Here is a 19,787-nt window from a genome sequence, read left to right on the forward strand (position 1 = left end):
GACCCCCGCGGGGGCGGCGGCGGTGGCCGCCGCGAGCCCAGATGAGGCCCGATCGCCTCCGGCCCCGCTGCAGCGCCCCCGGCCCGATGGAGGCTCCGCCGTGGGACCCCCTCCGCAACGACTCGCTGCCGCCCACGCTGACCCCGGCCGTGCCCCCCTACGTGAAGCTCGGCCTCACCATCGTCTACACCGTGTTCTACTCGCTGCTCTTCGTGTTCATCTACGTACAGCTCTGGCTGGTGTTGCGCTACCGCCACAAGCGGCTTAGCTACCAGAGCGTCTTCCTCTTCCTCTGCCTCTTTTGGGCCTCCCTGCGGACGGTCCTCTTCTCCTTCTACTTCAAAGATTTCGTGGCGGCCAATGCGCTCAGCCCGTTCGTCTTCTGGCTGCTCTACTGCTTCCCCGTGTGCCTCCAGTTCTTCACCCTCACGCTGATGAACTTGTATTTCACGCAGGTGAGTCGCGGAAGGGCGTCGCGAGCTGGAGGCACCTGAGAAGGCGCTCACCTGGCAGGTGGTTCTCCGTCCTTCTGGGCGCCAGGTGCAGGGGCGACGGCTGCCCGCGGGGGTGGCAGTCACAGAGCCCCAGGACTGAGTGTAGGGGAAAAGACACTGGTCCTACTTGCAGGCCATTCTCTCGGGTGTCGCCCCTATATTCCCAAAAGAGGTGAAAGGGAAAGAAAGTGAGGGCCGGAGGACACCAAGTGAGTCTCTGCCCTTAGCTCAACATGATCTAGTGGGGTTTCAGGCTCTCACTGTCCGGGCACAGCCGTGTGTTCCCTCGCCCATCAGGATCGGTACTGATGGGACGTGTGCCCGCCAGGGAAACTTGAACTTTAGAAGTTCTCCTCCATCCCGTTATCCCAGGGCACCGGACTCTGAGCCCAGAAAGGTCATCTGCATGTTGGCCCCCAGATTTGGGCCAGACCCCGATTTTTTGTTTTTTTGAGTGATGGCAAGGTGGGACTGTCCCGTTGTGGCTGAGATGTTATGAATCTCCGATTTAGGAGCCCTCTTGAGTGAACTGGAGCTTACTGATTCATTTCTCAGGGTTGTTCAAGAGCAGTCTGGGGTTACACCCGGCTCTGAGCTGCTGGGGCAGGAGGTCAGGCTTGCTGTCTGAGCCCGTCTGAGAGGCCCCAAGAAAAAGCCGTGAAGTTTACTCAGGCTCTTTTACGGGCACAGAGGAACCAGTTTATGAGGCATGCTGCTAATAAGCTAATGGGAGACCATGTGAATTGACTTGGCCTCTGTGATGGCTGGCCTAAGGAAAGTAAGGTAATTGTGAAGTGCTGTGCAAATACCGCGTAAAAAATTGCATAAAGATTTAATGACACAATGTCGTCAGCGTCGTCTCTGATTCTCATTAGCTTTCCAAGCACTAAAGTGTGCGTTTTCACCAGGACGCTGCCCATGTCACCTGTTGATTTAAGAGCTTTCTCATGAGTAGGGACTTTGTGTGAGCAGGCGTTACATTCCTTTTAACAGCGTCCCTATTTGTCTAAAGAAAATGTCATTGCTTCAAAAGAGAGACAAGAAAAGGGAGAAGGTTCCCGTGGTGTGGTAGGAGCCCACGCTTGGAAATCTGCTGGAAATATGTTCTGACTGTAAAATAGCACCTGTACCATTTAGCAGCTCTTACTGTCTTATAAAAATGGATCCACCCTTGAAGTCTGCTGATAATGTTCTATGTAGCAACATATTTCCCAGTTCATGACTCGTGGGTATTATCTCCGCAAATACTGCTTTCAAGCCCGAAAACTGGTTGAGGCAGTCAGCTACATCGCTGACTACTCCAGCTTTTTAGTGGGATCAGGAAGGCGTAGTTCCAGCAAGATCCAAGAGTCAGGTGGGTTGATGTTACTTCCAGCACTGTGACAGCGGTCGTGTTTTGTGTCGAGATCTTTATTTGTGTCCCTTTTTAAGAAGAAGAAAAAACAAGGGAAACACGGTAGGGCAGTGCCCAGGCTCTCTGCTAATCACATGCAAATCCTACGCTGGCTGGATTAGGGCCAGGGCCACAGTTTCTGCACCCTCTGCTGGTTGGCAAGTAAATGCTGAGTGAGGGAAAGAGTGACCAGGCAGAGGGAGCCAGCCACTCAAGCCCTGGCCTTGGCCTCTTATGTCTTCCCAGTTTTTTTTTTTTTTTTTTTTCCCCTTTATATCTCCAGGGTGGTTGCCAGGAGAAGGTGGTACCTCAGTGTTGGCATCTGAGACCCTGCAGAGCAGAGCCATCCCCTGGCTTCCTGACAAATTGTTCTGATATATCTGGGGAGTTTTAAAGGGGTCACCACCCTTTTGCAATCAGCTCTGACGTCACTCTCTCTCTCTTCCCTCCCACATACCTACTCTTATTTAAAGAAATTTTTTTTTTGGTTTATTTTTGAGGGAGAGAGAGAGAGAGAGGGTATGAACGGGGAGGGGCAGAGCGAGAGGAAGACACAGAATCTGAAGCAGGCTCCAGGCTCCGATCTGTCACCACAGAGCCCGACGCAGGGCTCAAACTCATGAACCGAGAGATCGTGACCTGAGCTGAAGTCAGATGCTTAACCAACCCCCAGGTTCCCGCCACGTGCCTTCTCTTAGAGAAGGTTCTCAACCACTTGAATTGGCCAGGAGAACTTTAAGAATTACTACCACCGGGTCCCAACTCAGAATAAGTACATTGGATTTGAGGGGAGAGGGTAGCAGGAGATAATTAAGAAGCACTTACTGTGTGCTAGGCACAGATCCAAGCAGTTTGTGTTATTCTTCACAGCAGTCTTCAGATAATGTCCCCTTTTTGGGGGGAGTCAGAGAGGTTAACTGACCCAGGGTTACATGGTCGGTGCTCGGAGGAGGCCGGAAGACCCACCCATGCCTCGGACATCTGAGTGTCAGGCCTGTCATTTGTGGTACAGTATTTCGTGGGAGAACATAGCCTATTGTGCAGGTAACACCTGTTCCCCTAGACGCAAACCCCATCGAGGGAGATACAAAATGCATGCACCACGCAATTAGGTGACGACTCCGGGAATCTGAGGGAGCGTATATTTAAGATTCAGGAGGCTTGAGTAGGACCCAAGTCCTCAGAGAAGAGGTGGGTGTGGGGCAGCTTGGGAGGCCGGCTGGGAAGAAGGAAAGGGTGATGGCAGGGGACAGCGTGGCAGAAGTCTGGGGAGGGACTGGAAAGTAGTCCTGGAGGAAGTCTTCACTGTCCTTGTCATCCATGCCAGGCCCAGCCCCTGGGGCTTGCAGACGTGTCTGTGGGGCTCCTCCTTGATAACTCGGGAGAAGGGTGTTCTCCCTCTCTTCTCTCAGGGTCTGAGAGGTGAGGATGCAGCCTGTGCGGCACCTGAGTGAGCTGTCCCGACCATCCGAGTGCCGTGGTCTGGTCCCTCAGGCGCTGTACTCTTAATCTCTCTCCTTCCATCTTTGGAATCTGGCTCTCGTGGGACTGGCAAGAGGTTGGTGGGGGGGGGGGAACGGTCAGGGTTGTCTCAAGTGACTCCCTGACTATTCACTTCCAGTTCGCTCCACCTCTGGCTCTGTGTCCGTGTCCACAGTGTGGGCTTGACTTTGTCCTGACTCCCTCTGCCTATCCCCCTTCTGGCCAATCCCATCTTCGGGTGGGGCCATGCAGGTAACGGGCTGGTGCCCATTGGGGTCTCCTCCCTGGCCTCCACCTGCCCCTTTCTGTTCCTTGCCTGTCTGCAGGCCCCGCCACCCACACAGATCCCAGGTAGAAGCAGGTGCTGCTCTCGAGTCCCTGGTGTCCTCAGACCTCTGGCAGGACTCTCTCCACAACCTGTTTTATTCTCAGGTCTTCACCTCTTGGGTCTGAGCATTCCCAGTGCAGCACCTGCCAGGGAGCGGGGTGGCCAGCTGCCCTCTTCCTGATCCCCTGAGCAGCTCCCCTGGAGTTCTGTCCTTAGTGACCTGGGGTGACGGTCACATCTCCCCCCACACATGCCACCCTTCTGCCAACAGGCTGATGGATGACTCCTTTTCTCCACTCTCCACCTTCTCGTACAGCCCGGAAGGTGGGGAGGTGCTAGTGGTAGTACTGGTTCTGCAGACTTTGAGCAGCCCCGTGAAGGGCTGTGAACGGCTGGCCCCGACGTCTGGGGCTCTCTTTGGAACATGGAGTATGGAGCACCTGTCATTTCTGGCTCTGGCCCCCAGCACCAATGCTGGGTACAGCCAGACTCCCCCTCGGCTCCTTGCTGTGCCAGGAAGCAGTGGAGCCGAGGCTTAAACTGAGGCCTTCCTCCAGAGCCTGCCCTTCTAGCACCCTTCTAATTTGCCCTTCAGATAGAGGTTTCCAGCAGAGCAGGACCCTGACCCCTGAGACACAGGGGGGGTGAGGTATGGTGGTGCTCTCCACCCCAGCTTCTGTGCCAGGGCAGCCCCTGGGCAGGCCAGGTCTACCTGCAGAGGTGGCCGTGGGCTGGCGATACCTGGGCAGTTGTGTCTTCTAGCATTCTCGCTGGGAATTACGAGCCTGAACCCAGACTCTTGGGGTCCCTGAGTTGGGTTGAGTGGGGTGGGCACAGTTTCTTGCTGCTGCAGCTTTGTCTTGAACCGGTGACAAATTCCTGCCATTGCAGTAGGGTCATTTGAGGAAGGAAAAGGAGAAGTGAACTGTCTCAGTGTGGGGAGACGTGACATGATTCATGGATGCTGACGCAGGAGCCAGGACTGTTGCACGTCTTACAGGGCAGCTGGGGAGCTGCAAGGGGGTTTGGGGGGGCGGGGCACTGAGACTCATGGGAGGTGTTGGAACTCACTGTGGGAACCGAGGCTCATGCTGGGTGGCCTGGGGGTCAGGTGGGTGTTGGAGCATATTGTGAGGACCAGGGGGTCAGGTGGATGTTGGAGCACATCATGGGGGCCAGGGACTCAATGGTGGGTGTTGGAGCACATCGTGAGGGCTAGGGGGTCAGGTGTTAGAGCACATCGTGGGGACCTGAGGCTCATGGTGGGTGTTGGAGCACATCGTGGGTGTCTGGGGGTCATGGTGTGCCAGCAAAGGCCTAAGAACCAGGAGGCATCACTGGGAATGGAAGGAGAAGGGACTCTGGACAGGCTGGGTTCGAATCCTGGCTTCACCCTTAGTGTGGCTCCCGTGGCTGGATACCGACTTTCCTCCCTGGGGAAGCGGCTACCATGGTGTTCATCGCCCTGGTTGGAGTAGGTCAAAGGAGATTCTGCACAACATCTGTTTCCACCTCAGTTAAGGTGTGTTTTCTGCCTCTAGCTGCAAGAACCACACTCCAGTGCTGGTTCTCCTTCTGTCACCCCACTGTGTCACCAAAATAGCTGTGACCACCATGTTTCAGCATTTATGTATGTAAAACGGCAGTGGTACATGGCCCACCCTTAGGGAGCGTGTGGAAGAGCCAGGAGCTGGGGAGAGCGGGAGGTTCAGCAGCCCAGCCCTTCGTTTTGCAGATGAGCTGACCCGGGCCAGGAGAATTCTAGTGACTTGTCTGGGGTCAGCCAGCCTGGGGTCATGAGCTGGGATGAGGCCTGATACCTGTGAGCCTGTGTTGGTTCACATTCCACCCCCAACTCGAAATGCATCCCTGTGCTCAGACTTGCTGACAGGGAGCCAGGGGGCAGCCAGAATCCAGCCCAGGGATCCTCTCTGCCTTCCCCGCGCCCCTCAACACACACCAGGAAAAGGGAGGTGTTGATCTTAGGAATAAGCGAGTCTTGCTGTGGGTCTTGGCAGTCCGTTGAATCAAGAAATGTTTCCTCAGTACCTGTTGTGAGCCAGGCCCTAATCCAGGAGTTGTGAAGAGGGATGCTCATAGGCCTGGTGGTGATGGTGAAGAAGTAAGAAACTCAGGAACACACAAGGCAAGCCTTTCACCGTCCCCAGGTACCTTATTTCAGAGCTGGGAGCAGTCACTCCAGGGCAAGGACGATGCTAGGCCTCACCTCTCTGTACCACATCCACATCTCCTGGTCCTTGGCACGGACTCCTTGTGGTCAGGCAGTGGGCTCATGGCCTCCAGAGCGCATGTGCGCACGTGTGTGTGTGTACACCCGAGTGCATGCGTCTCTGTGTATCTGTCTCTGTATGTGCATATTTGTGTACGTCTCTCTGTGTGTGTGCCCAGGTACACATCTGTGTATGTGCATGTGCCTGTGTGCCCCTCTGAGGGCGTGGGCACATGGAGCCCCGGAGAAGTTTCCTTATTTACATTCTGTCTACCGCCTGCCACCAGCCCCTCCCAGGAAGGAGCTTCCCAACCTTACATCTAAAAATTTCCCCCAAGAAGAAGGCTTCTAATTCTGCAGCCCGTTTCCCAAGATCTCTCCTTGCAGCACAAGCTTTTAATTCTCTTTGCTCCTATCAGTGCTGCTTTGGGGCCGACCTAAGGTGAACCGTATTTCATGAATGCTCTCGGGAATGGTTGGACTCATGCAGTGTATCCAAATCCAACTCCATTCATCGACCACAAAGCCTTGACTTCCCAACAGCAGAGGCGGAGCCCAGCGCTGCTGGCTTCGTTTGTGTGCACTGAGCCCAGACCTGCGGCTCCTGTTCCCACCGGGAGCTTAGGTCCAGGTCCCACATACCCTGCCATTTACAGGGCTCTGTGGCATCTTTTTGCTCCCTGTCTTTCCCCAGGTCAGATGAGCAGGGCCTGTGGGGGTGAAAGTGGGGGCAGAGAGAGAGCACCTTCCCCAGGGGAGTGTACTTCCCCGGGGATAGGGGTGGGGTGCCCTCCCCAAGCATGGGGCTGTCATGTGTCCCCCATGTAAATGCCTGCAGCTTCCAGGTCCTGGGAGGGGCTCTTTCTGGAGGTGATGGGCTGGGCAGTGAAGGCCTGGCTGCCTGGATGAGGGACACTGAAGGCTCGAAGGCTCTTCAGCCCCGTGACATCACCCCGAGACTCTTTGGTTTTCGAGAACAACACCATGAGATCTGGAGCGCTGCTTTCGGCCATGGGTTCCTGCTCCCCGCAGCTCCACTTGGAGGAGACGAGCCTCTTCCTAGTTTGTGGGCCTGTCTCAGCCCTGATGTTCCACAGGTCGGCTTGCCCAGGACAGAAATAGCCTCAGCAAACACTTTCAGACAATACCTGGCACATTGGCATTCACGGAGGGTTGCAAAGGCTTGTAAATATTTTACTGTTTATTTATCCTGGTGCTGAAGTGTAGAGTCTGGTAACCAGTGGGGACAGATGAAGGCTGAGTGGTTTTTCTCTACAAGTGGGTTGATTTCCTCAAATTTGCATGGATGGCCCGGAGGAAGGAAGTGGTGCCAGGTGCCCATGTCAGTGTCTTAGGCTTTTTGAGCTGTCTATGGTTTCTTCTGTGTATTCTTTTATTTATATATATGTCTTCTGAAAGGTAAAAGCTATTCTTAGCTCATGGGGCCTACAGAAAACAGGCTGCGGGCGGCATTTGGTCCTTGGGACGAGGTTAGAGCAAACCCACTCACCGAGCTACCCCATCTCTATCTTGTTATTTTTACTGGGGACTGTTGGAAATGGGCTTGGATTTTCAAATGTCTCATGGTTAGAGAGCATCATTTGCTCTCCCCTCCCCTGCGGGGGGCTGGGGAGACACAGATGAGGGGCCTCGACCAGCTTGGTGTCTTGTGACATCATCAGTGCTCCACCCCTTTAATTGCAGACGCACTTGGTGAACGTGATCCACAGGGTAACCTTGCACACACACGATGGGGAATCGCTCCCAGGGCTGCATCCTGCCTCACGCTGCCTCCCGTGCCTGCTGTCGGGACTGTCGTCCGTCAGGCGTGGTGTGCGAACTGTGGGCACAGGGAGAGAAGGGCGCAGGCGAATACCACCGGCTGCCCCCGTGGCCAGGCCCCTGTTGGGGCTGCATCCTGTCCTGAGGGGACGGCACCCGTCTGTCCACACACAGCTTTCACCCAGCAACACACATATGCACCAGAATCTAGAGACTCACTTTGTTCATTCAACAAAGTATGTTTTTAAAATTAAGGGGAGGCACCCCTGGGTGGCTCTGTCAGTTAAGCATTCGACTTGGCTTAGGTCATGATCTTGCAGTTCGCAGGTTTGAGCTCTTCGTCGGGCTCCGTGCTGACATTCAGAGCCTGGGGTCTGTTTCAGAGTCTGTGTCTCCCTCTCTCTCTGCTCCTCCTCCACTCATGTATTGTCTCTCTCTGTTTCTCAAAAATAAACATAAAAAATTCAGGTGAAATTCACATAACGTAAAACTAATTGTTTCGTGTACTGTTTAGTGGCATTTAAGCCATTACGCTATGCAGCCATCTTCTTTCTTTAATTCTAGAATGTTTCTGTCACTCCAGACCCATGGGGTAGGCGCTCTCTGGGTAGCCATGAGGATGTCCTCCATCTTTGTGCATTGACCTGTTCTGGGTGCTTCTCAGGAATCACACAGCAAGTGGCCCAGTGTGCCTACTTCTCTCTCCGAGCATAATGCTTTTGAGGTTCGTCCATTTCATAGCCGGTATAAGGACATCATTTCTTACTTAAAAAAATTTTTAAATATCTTTTTTATTTTTGAGAGAAAGAGAGAGTGAGTGGGAAAGGGACAGAGAGCAAGAGGGGGACAGAGGATCCGAAGTGGGCTCGGTGCAGATAGCACGACGGGGGGCTCTAACTCACGAGCTGTGAGATCATGACCTAAGCCAAGTCAGACACCTAACTGACGGAACCATCGGGCCCCACGGCACCGTTCCTTTTCAAGGCTGGAAAACACTCGGTGGTGAGCATCTGCCGCAGATGGTGGCCCTTTCCTCGTGGATGGACATTGAGGTTGCCTGGTCCTGAGCCTCTGGGCACCTGTTACTCTCGAAATGCCATGGAGACAAGATTAAGATCAGACATGGCCCCTGCCTCAATGCAAATTGGTGTGGAGGGGAAAGCAGGCTGCGTGATGAACGTCTCTTGTGCCACTGGCCGACATTCCTCGGCCACAGTGCTCACAGTGGTGACACAGAGTGGGATGTCTCCAGTAGAAGGTTGGCGCTTAAATCACTCCTTCATGGCTGTCATTCTCTCTCTCGGGTGCATGTGTTTAGAAGAGCCAGGGGCCTTTGTTACCATTGAAGTGTAAGCAAATCGTTTGCTCAGGTCCAGAGCAGGATCAGGACGGAAGGGGGTGCTTGGGGGGTGGCTGCCTAGCTCCCGTTCCTCCCTCTGGGGCCATGCCAGGCAGATAGAGTCCTCCCTCCCAGGACAGCCCTTCACAGCTGTTCCCTCCCGGGTCCTGTCCGCTTGGGGTGGGACGTTCTCAGTTCCTTTCCTTGTTTCTGATGGGATGTGGGTTTGTCCCTCACCACCCCGGGCCCTGGCGGCCCTGCCCCCTGTCCCACGGTGGGCAGTGAGCCGGGGGGCAGCTCCAGCGCGTCCGCGTCAGACGCACTGCTTTCCCAGGATGGACGGCGGCCCTCTCCAGGGCGGATGCAGGGAATACCATCCTTGCAGACTCTCTGCTCAGGCTGCAGGGACAGAGCACCCCTGACTGTGGCCTGACGGACGTTGGCTTCTCACGGTTCTGGGGCGGGGAGTCTGAGATTTGGGCGTCACTGTGGTTGGGCTGTGGTGAGCCGCTTTCTGGCTGCAGATGGTGGTCCCTCTGTGTCCTCCCTCACCTGGTGGAGAGCGGAGAGGGCTCTCTGGGGCCCACCGAAGGAACACTTGACCCTCCTGATGCCAGCATGTTGAGGGGCGGGACTTCAGCCCATGAATTCGGGGCTGGCCACAGCAGGTGTCACACTGCCCCCAGCATTTCTGAGACAGAAAGTTATTCTTTGGGGGGATCCCCCGAGGCGTTTCCAGTGTTGACTTATCTTGTAGTTTTGCGTACTTTCCCAAAAGGATCTGTGGTGTGGTGAGATGTGGGCGCAGTAGGGGCACGGCAGCCTTCCTTCTTGGAGCCTTTGGGCCCGGCCAGCTGGGAGCCCCAGCCCAGCTGCTGGTGCCGGACACAGTGTCCTCAATGCTGTGAAGGTGCCACTTGTTTGAGCACATCAGGAACAGTTACAGGCGGGTCCTCGACCAGAGAATCCAGAAGGGCATCTGTTGCCAGAGGAGCAGTTTGGAAACCTAGGAATGATAATGGCATCTCGTGTGGCCAAGGTCATTTCTGTCATGAAGCTGAAGAGAGAGAATCCTGCCAGGGAGGGCCATCTGCATTGTCAGTCTCCTCCTGTCCCAGGGTGGGGAGGCTGCCTCTGCCTGTGGCCTCTGCCCAGCAGACAGGGCAGGCCAGGGGCAGGACTCCGCTGCTGGGGTCTGCGGGGCCCACCTCCTCCTCCCCCCTGCAGGTGGGCGCAGGCACACTGAGACCAAAGCTGCAGCAGTGACGTGGGGCTTCCCCGGGGTGGGGGCGACACAGGCCACCCTCCAGAAAGGCACTTCACGTCCCAGAAGCTTTTGTGTTTTGTTTTTTGTAATGTTTTATTTATTTTAGAGAGGGAGGGGAAGGGGCAGAGAGAGAGGGAGACAGAATGCAAAGCAGGCTCCAGGCTCCAAGCTGTCAGCACAGAGCCTGACATGGGGTTCGAACTCTGGAACCCTGAGATCATGACCTGAGCCGAAGTCAGATACTTAACTGACTGAGCCCCTTAGGTACCACCAAATCCTAGAGTTTTAAAGGTAGAAGGCCCCTTGGTGGATATTGGGACTTTGTCTCACTGATAGACACAGAAGGATAAAGAGAGGTCCTCCGGGCTGAGCAAAGCAGGTTCCTAGCCAGCCAGCCACGTCCCTGAATCTAGATGCTGTGGTGCAGATGACGAGGAAAGGCAATAAGACTGAAGGCCAGGGTTCGGTGTGTGGTTAGGTGAGGGCCCTTGGATAGAGGTGCGCTCTCCAGTGGGCAGTGCAAACAGGAGAGGAAGGAGGTGGGGATGGTGAGACCATTGCTTCCACTGTTCAGAGTGAAGGCTGAGAGTGAGGGGCAGTGAAGGTGTGAGGCCCAGCTCCTGCTGCACAGCCAGTCCGGCTGCGGGGAGGGAGGGGAGACAGACACGCATGTGCATGCATGCGCTGGCGCCTGGAAAGGCATCTTGGGCGCCGGGTCCGCTGGACGGGCAGGACGGCATTGCTCCTGGCTGGAGAAGGCTGACGGTACTTGCAGGGAGTTCTGGGCTTTATGGAAGTGCAGACAGGGATGCAGCGTCATTGTTGGTCCTGAGATCACACGCGAAAGAAGCTTTCCTAAGTGCTGGCGACTGCGTGTTCCCTGGGTCAGTCAGTGTGCGGCTGAGCAGGACTCGCTCCAGAGCCGTGAGCTTGCCAAGTTCAAAAGCAGGAGTTGAAGAGGTGAAGACCTGACTGTGTCACCCAGTCACCTCCCTGTGGGCCCCTCACACCTGGCGAGCTTGGGACCCAGACAGAGCACACCTTGGCTGTGGGCTCTGGCACCCCAGAATTCTATGGCATGAATAGCATATACCTTTTTCTTTCCTGGGGTTCTGTGGCTTTAAAGACCTGGACAGTGGGGCACGTGGGTGGCTTAGTCAGTTAAGCATCTGACTTCAGCTCAATTGTGACCTCGTGGTTTGTGGGTTCAAGCCCTGCGTTGGGCTCTGTGCTAACAGCTCGGAGCTTGGAGCTGTTTTCGATTCTGTGCCTCCCTTTCTCTATGCCTCTCCTCCATCACACTCTGTCTTTCTCTTAAAAAAAAAAACCATTAAAAAAATAAAATAAATAAAATAAATTAAAAAATTAAAAAAATAAAATAAAATAAATTAAAACAATAAAGACATGGACAGTCTCTGCAAACAGAGACACCATGTTTGCCCTTGTTTTTGGAGAGAGCTGACCTGAACAGCTGGTCCCCCTAGAGCCGTCTTTTGCGCATCTTCAGGACTGCTGCAGAAAGGGAGAAATCCCACATTTGGGTCTGAGGGTCTTTGTCATGTCCCCCTGTTCCGGTGAATGAGGGTGCTCAACATGGGGAAACACAGACTGAGGCAGCTGACTAGTGACTGTCACTTGGGGAGACCAGGCCCCCGGGTTTGCATAATTTCCCCAATATATCAGGAAGTGGGCACCACAGAGGGACCATAAGAGCAAGTAGCGAATGTGTCACAGTTCCTGATCTTTCTGAGTAGGAAAGTTCCTTTTATGGTCAAGAAGGCCTCTGTGGTCACAGTTTAGTAGTTGTGCATTTAAATCGTGGTCTGAGACTGCACACAAGGACTAACAGCAGTAACAGCAGCAGGAGTAGCAAACACAGAGCATCTGCGAGGTGGCCACGTCTAGGTGCTATATGTGTGTCAATTCCCACAATCGTCACCACAACCTATGAGGTGGCTACTATCATTAATCTCATTTTACAGATAAGGTACATGAGGCACAGGTTAGGTAACTTTTCCAAAGTCACACAGCTGATAATTAGCGGAGCCAAGATTCAAGTCCAGGTGAGCCGGCTCAAGTCCACAGTCTTCACCAGCTTTACATGTCTCTGGGCCAGAGCCAGGCACACAGCCGTGGCCTGTGGGCAGGGGGTACTGGGCCTTAGTGAGAATGCATGAACCAGAGGTGTGTATTCCAGCTTTCATATGTTGCAAACCCATCACGATGGGTGAGCGAAGAAATCGCACAAAGGTACAGAGATGTTAGTATGTTCAGATGAAGTGAAGTGAAAAACCAGGCAAGAAGGTACTATGTATGTTCTACATATCGTGTACTTACTTACTATGTGTTATTTGTGGACACTTAAGTATGTGTTTATATACTATGTATCATTTATGAACACATATGTATGTAGTAAAAGCATAAGCCTTCCTAGGTATAGTAACACTAGATTCAGAAAGCAATTACCTCTGCAGAGAAGGGAGGGGTCAGAGGGGGGAGAGAGATGCTGGGGGCATCAAATATATTTTATTTATTAAAATATTTATTAAAAATAAAACTGACCTGGAGCAAACACTGCAGGTTGACTGACCTGCATAGTGGGCATGTGGCCGTTGGTAGTGTTATTTCTTTGGGTATATGTGACATACTTTATAAAGAAGCTTAAACCTGCCTTTAATCTGTGACATTTCCAAATGAACGTGTGCACATACATTTAAAAGTAGCACGTGTGTGAGCGAGAGAGACGTGCAGGTCTCTCCTGACCTCAGCCTGCGTTGTCAGCCCCGCTCAGGTCCTGCGAGGCTCTCCCAGGGACCGCGGCACCAAGGATCGGGGTGCAGCCGGGGCCGTGGGGTCTGGAGCCTGTTATGGGTGGGACAGTTGGGGGGGGGTGTCCACCCTGCCTGTTCACAACTCTGAAGCAAGTGCACGTTTGTCCACCCTGCCTGTTCACAACTCTGAAGCAAGTGCACGTTTGGATGTTCAGTCCGTCGTCACAGTTCCTCTGGGGCCAGAGAGCTTACTTTAGTTTCTCTGAATGCACAAGGGACACCCGTCATACCCACAAAGAATAGCTTGGGGCGTTTCTGCCAGAAGCAGCCAACATGACATTAGGAAAAATGATTGTAAGGCAGCAAATGCCGCTTGAGTCAGTGTGGAGGAAAAATAGGCAGGAGTTCAGAAGGCCAAGCAGGGGTGGGCGGGAGGGTCAGGGACTGTGATTTACCAGGGGAGGGAGGCAGAGGTCAGCAGCCACTCTCCAGCCTTTCTGCCTCTGTCCAAGCAAGTACGTCATCTATAGGCCCTCCTGCGTCATCTGAAAGGTGGTGCGAAGGGCCTGGGGTTACCGAGGGGACACTGGGAGGGCCCACACTGGGGAGGGTCAAGGGGTCACCCATATTCTGCCCCAGCCTCAGGGGCCAACCGGGGGACAGCGTCCAGGTTCACCCCATGTCTACCTGGAACTGGGTCTTAGATCAGAATCCGGGGAGCCAGGATCGCTCAGAGTGACGTCCACAACCCCAGATGACATCTTGGGAAGGAAGCCCACTAGCTCTCCTCCCGCAGGCACCCATTCTGAGCAGGACTTTCTACAGCAGCGGAAATGAGGCTGAGCCCATAGGGCGGCTGCGACGGGAAACGCAGTATTTCTGCGATGGAGCTGCGGCCTCCCAGGGGAGCAGCTGGCTGCTCCCGCCCTACCCTGTCCCCCAGCCCTCACTGCCACGGGGCCCCCCGAAAACCCCGGTGTTCTCACCCACTGTGCAGACACCAGAGGGATGGCAGGGAAAGGAGATGTGACCCCTTTGTTTGCTCTTCTGATTCCCCAAGCTCTCCCTCCATTGGAGCTCCAGCCAGGCCTCACAGGCCCCCAGGGCCACCTCCCCCTGCTGTCCCTGTGAGCCCCTGTGGCCCCTCCTCCTGTCTCAGTTTCCCTGTCATGGGCCTCCCTCTGGGGGTGCCCTCCACTGCCCCCCCATCATGAGCCTCTCCTTCCTCTGTCAATCTGGGGCCCAGACTCTTTCTCATTACATCCAGTCTCATCCTAAAACCAAGGGCCAGCGCTGCCCTTCCCGCCTGCACTCCCGTGTTGCCACCTCCTGTCTGCAGGCCCCTCTTCCCTTCCCAGGCCCCTCCCCATGGCCTGTTCCCTCCCCAGGCCCCTCTCTCAACCTGCTGCTTGCTTCCTTCCTGCTCCTGCACTTTGGTGGGGACACACCCCCCTCCCCGCCGCCACACCCCCTTGAGATTTACAACACCTTTATCGCCCCCAGAGAGACCCTGTAGCCACGAGCTACTCCCTGTGTCTCCCCAGATCCCCAGACCTGGGTCACCAGTTACCTGCCTTCTGCCTTCACTTTCCTCTCCCCTCTCAACCCTTGGCCTGCCCTTTGCTTCTCATCCTCAGTGCCACCCCCTCTGAAAGCACCGCTGTGACGTCCAGCTGCATTCCCTCCACTGAACACCCTCTGCCGTGTCCTACATGGGGACACGCATGCCTTCCTACCCACGGGCTGCTGCTTCCCAACTGCCATCCTGAGTGGTGAGGTGCCCCACAGTCATCCTCCTCTCCTCGGGTCGCCTCAGGCCTGCTCCTGCCTCCATGTGCCACGTCCCGCCTCCTCACACCCCCTCCCACCTCCTCATACCCCCTCACACCTCCCTACACCCCTTCATACCCCCACCCCCTCACATCTCCTCATACTTCCTCATACTTTCCTACACCCCTTCACACCCCCTCACACCTCCCTATATTCCTTCTCACTCCTTCACACCGCCTCATGCCTCCTATACCTCCCTACTGCTGCCCACACCTGCCCACGCCCCCTCCCACCCCCTCAGATCACTCAGGCCTCTCCACACCTCTGCCCTCCTCACACCACTGGCATGTCTGTGTCTGGTTGTGAGTTTCCTGAGGTCAGGGACCAACTTTTCCCCATTTTTACAGTTCCTGAGTCCAGATTCAGTGCAGCATATCAAGTGACCTTATGTGAACGCCATCAATCTGAACGTGGGAATAACATGAATTTTTGTCTGGTCTCAGATTTTCCTTAGCTATTCACACGGTCCCTGACTTCCTCCTCTCTGGTTTTATGGGTCTGGTTTTGTACTGAGCAGGCAGGACCTGTGCTGTCAGGAGCACCTTAAAATAGAAAAGGACAATGAATCTTTGTGTGCCTCCCCCTCGGGAGCTGTCTCCTTCTCCCGGCAGAGTTCCTGCTGAGATCAATGGGAGCTAGCATGGACTCTAGGAGACGGGCAGCCTGATAAGGGATTGCTGGCAGGCCAGAGAGCAGGGATTACCCAGAATGCCTAGCTCCAGTTCTGGGCACTAACCAACCTTTAATGACGTCTCTTGGAGCACACAGATTGGACTGGGGGTGAGTGAAAGAGTTTGGATTTGTTTTGCTGGAAATTTGGTCCAGACATTTATGCCCTTTAATTAAAGGAGGCAAAAATTGCGTTGTAAAAAAAATACATATGTGTATTTATACATACATCTGTGTGTTTGTGTGTGTGTATACAATAACAGAATGTATATAATGCACTTCAAAATGTTGGGAATTTAAATACAGCTTTAAGGAACTTTGCTTTCAAGGGATTAACTTGAAGGACAAAGGAAGATGTTCTCAGCACGGCCCAAATAGATCCAATGCATTTGAGATATAGACTCGTCACAAATTGTCAGCAGTGGGTTGAATCTTTACAAATCATGGGCAAGCCTCATATTTTTTTTAATGTTTTATTTATTTTTGATAGAGAGAGAGACAGAGCATGAGAGGGAGAGGGGCAGAGAGAGAAGGATACACAGAATCTGAAGCAGGCTCCAGGGTCTGAGCTAGCCTTCAGCACAGAGCCTGACACGGGGCTTGAACCACGAACGTGAGATCTGACCTGAGCCGAAGTCGGAGGCTTAACCGACTGAGCCACCCAGGCACCCCAACATTTATTTATTTTTGAGAGAGACACAGAGAGTGAGCGGGCGATGGTCAGAGAGAGAAGGAGACACAGAATCAGAAGCAGGCTCCAGGCTCTGAGCAAATGGTCAGCACAGAGCCTGACACGGGGCTCGAACCCACGCACTGTGAGATCATTACCTGAGCTGATGTCGGCCGCTTAACCGACTGAGCCCCCCAGGCACCCCAGGACCTCTTTAAAGTAAGGGCACTGTCTTTGTGCCACCACCTATTTGTGTAATTACCAGGTATTTTATTTGTGATGTAAACCCCCTACTTCCTACCTCCTTCCAAAAATGATTTAGGAAAGATACAAAACTCATGTCCGAAACAAAATACTTTTTTTTCTTAATGTTTATTTCTTTTTGAGAGAGAAAGAGAGAGAGAGAGAGAGAGAGAGAGAGAGACAGAGTGTGAGTGGGGGAGGGGCAAAGAGGGGGAGACAGAATCTGAGGCAGGCTCCAGACTCCAAGCTGTCAGCGCAGAGCCCCTTGTGGGGCTTGATCTTACCCAAGATCATGAACTGAGCTGAAGTCAGGCCCAACCCACTAAGCCACCGAGGCACCCCTGAAACAAAATACTTCGTAAGTTTGGAATGCTCATCCGTGAAGCTCTGAAAATGTGTTTTAAAAGGGGGGTTGGTAGTTCTGGTGATTGTAAAGTCTGTGGGAGTAGCTGCAGTTCCCCCTCCCCCAGACACAGTCTGTGCCCGACAGCACCCATTGGCAGCCCATTACTGGAGATTTGAGGGAAGGCAGGAGTGTGTGTGTCTGTGGACCCTGAGCATTCCCTGATCTCTGTTCTTTGCACCATACCTGACTCAGTGTCATCTGATTATCATGATGGCCTCTAATGTGTCTTAAATTAATGATTGCAAAGCTATTCAAGAGCAGCAGTATCTCTCAAGAGGTGATCCTTGGACTGGCTGAATGAGAATCACCCCGGGTAGGGAATATATTAAAATGTGGATTCCTGGGCTCCTCCTCAGACCCCCCAGGTTGGCATCTCTTTTTTAAAACAATTTTTTAAATGTTTTATTTATTTTTGATAGAGAGACAGAGCACGAGAGGGGGAGGGGCAGAGAGCGAAAGAGACACAGAACTGGAAGCAGGTTCCAGGCTCCGAGCTAGCTGTCAGCACAGAGCCTGACACGGGGCTCAAACCCACGAACATGAGATCTGACCTGAGCTGAAGTCGGAGGCTTAACCGACTGAGCCACCCAGGTGCCCCCCAGGTTGGCATCTCTACGGGTGGGGCTGTGGGATTTGCATCTTCAACAAGTTTCCTGGATGATTCTTTTTTTTTTTTTCTTTTAATTGAAGTATAGTTGACACACAGTGTTACATTAGTGTCCGGTGTACAACATAGTGATTCAACAGTTTATTACTCAGTGCTCACCGTGGTGAGTGTAGTGACCGTCTGTCACCGTACCACCTTATTACCATATTGACCACATTCCCTATGCTGTACTTTTCATCTCTGTAACTTACTAATTTTATAACTGGGAGCTTATACTTATGAATTCCTTTCACCTATTTTGTCCATCTTCCCCCACACCCCCAATTCTCTGCATATAAGAGTGTGCCTGTCTGTTTTTGTTTGTCTTGCTTTTTCAGATTCCACATCTATATGAAATCACACGGTATTGGTCTTTCTCTTTTCTCTGACCTATGTCACTTAGCATAATACCCTGCAGGTCCATCCCTGTTGTCACAAATGGCAAGATTTTATGCTTTTTTATGGTCAAGTAACATTCCATTGTGTATGCACACCACTTCTTCTTTATCCATTCATGCTTCAGTGGGCACTTAGGTTGCTTCTGTATTTTAGCTTTTGGAAATAATCCTATAGTAAACATAGGGGCGTAGATTGTCTTTTCAGAGTAGTATTGTTTTTTTTTTTGATACTCGGTAGTGGAATTAGTAGATTGTATTATGCTTTTTTAAATGTTTTGAAGGATCTCTGTACTGTTTTCCACAGTGGTTCTTATGCACATGTAAGAGAATTAATTACTGAAGGTCTAAGAAGAATGCCTTTTAGAAGGCTCCCAGAGGGAAATGGCTTCTCCTACTGCATATGTCTTCTGGGAACTGGCCCATAGAGTCCTCATGGAGGCTCCGTTGTGACATCTGCATTAGCAGACTTGGCCAGGCACTTGGGATCCACTGAAGAATTTCCTGGGGTTACTTTCAAATATCCCTCTTGCAAACGAATTTCTCACAGTGACTTCCTGAGACCAGGAGGCACCACCAATATTTAACCTCTGTGTGACCTCTCAGATCCCAAAGCTGTCTGTTTTCTCCTCCCTGCCCCACCTACCAACCACACTCAGGCCACCCACCCCATTCTCCCTTTGCCCTTCACTCTTTCCAACTCAGGCAACCATCTGCCCCTTAGATATTTTCAGGGGCTGAGCAAAATCCGCCAGAAGTCCCAAGTACATGAGAGCAGAGAAGCTGAAGAGCGTGCAAGGGATTGGTGAGGAGAGGCAGGGCAGGCTGGGGCTGGGAGTTTGTTTGGGAACTCCATGCAGCGGGGGGCTCGCTCGGTAGCGGGGAATGCAGGGCTTCGGATACTCACTCACTCAGCCACAGCAAGGTCATCCCTGGAAAACGGTGTCCCCTTCGCTACTGTCCTATAGCCTCCCTTCTCCCAGAGTCGCCCCCGCCCTGCAACCTCCAGGCGAGCCAGGGCAGGAGCTCGTGTACTGCTGCTCCCCCCAACCCCTTCCAGGGCCCCTGCCGCGTGCGGTCCCTGGAACTCGCCTTTGCTTGCCTCCTAAGCCCCTGGCGCATGCGCACTATGGGACCCACCGGTCCACGCCTCGGAAACCCCCTGCGCATGCGCACTAGGGGAGTCGGGAGTTGCCTTGGCGCGGCTGGGGCTGGAGCTCGAGCTGCCACCTGCTTTCTCCCTCCTCTTCGCCTCTCAAGAGTCTCTGCCAGGCCGGCCGCTGCACCCTGCGTGGACACATTAGCAATTATGCAGGACGCAAAAGACGTGTAGAATTCCTAACACGTGACATTTCTCCTATAGATAATGGTCGTTTGATGATCTTCTAGCCCAGGGACATTGCCAAAGTGGGCTGCCAAGTGTGAGGCCTGGGTGGGTGGACGCTTGGTGCCAGTGAAAATACTAATAAAGGGCGAGGGAGGACTGTTTAGCTCTAGCGGAAGTATGGGCTCAAATATGAATCTTATAAGAGAAATACTTGGCAGTGGTAGATCAGTAAGACCTTTACATTTCCACCCCCCTTTTTTTTTTTTTTGCCATTTTTATCATTTTTAAACATTTTTTTAAGGTTTACTTTATTTTCTTTAGAGAGAGAGGGTGAGAGAGAATCCCAAGTAGGCTCCACACTGTCAGAATGGAGCCCGATGCGGGGCTTGAACTCAGGAACCATGAGATCATGACCTGAACTAAAACAAAAAGTCAGATGCTTAACCAACTGAACCTCCCAGCTCCCCCTTCCCAGTTTCCTTGTTTTTAAATACCCTTATCTTGAAAATTGTAGG

The 19,787-nt window shown here is 53.1% G+C and overlaps 1 protein-coding gene across 5 annotated transcripts in view; it reads left to right on the forward strand.

Moving 5' to 3' along the window:
- The first annotated feature begins 6 nt into the window (after window positions 1-6).
- Window positions 7-19,787, forward strand: part of GPR137B (G protein-coupled receptor 137B) — a 48,376-nt gene continuing 28,595 nt past the window's right edge. For all 5 annotated transcript variants that reach the window (XR_003905497.1, XM_029931627.1, XM_029931636.1 and 2 more), the window contains exon 1: window positions 7-455. Coding sequence is in view for 4 of the 5 variants with exons in the window: in XM_029931627.1 (XP_029787487.1) it covers window positions 42-455 (414 nt within the window). In the remaining variant the exon portion in view is untranslated. The remainder of the gene's footprint in view (window positions 456-19,787) is intronic.

Source organism: Suricata suricatta, chromosome 2, assembly GCF_006229205.1.
Source record: "Suricata suricatta isolate VVHF042 chromosome 2, meerkat_22Aug2017_6uvM2_HiC, whole genome shotgun sequence".
Lineage (NCBI taxonomy): Eukaryota > Metazoa > Chordata > Mammalia > Carnivora > Herpestidae > Suricata > Suricata suricatta.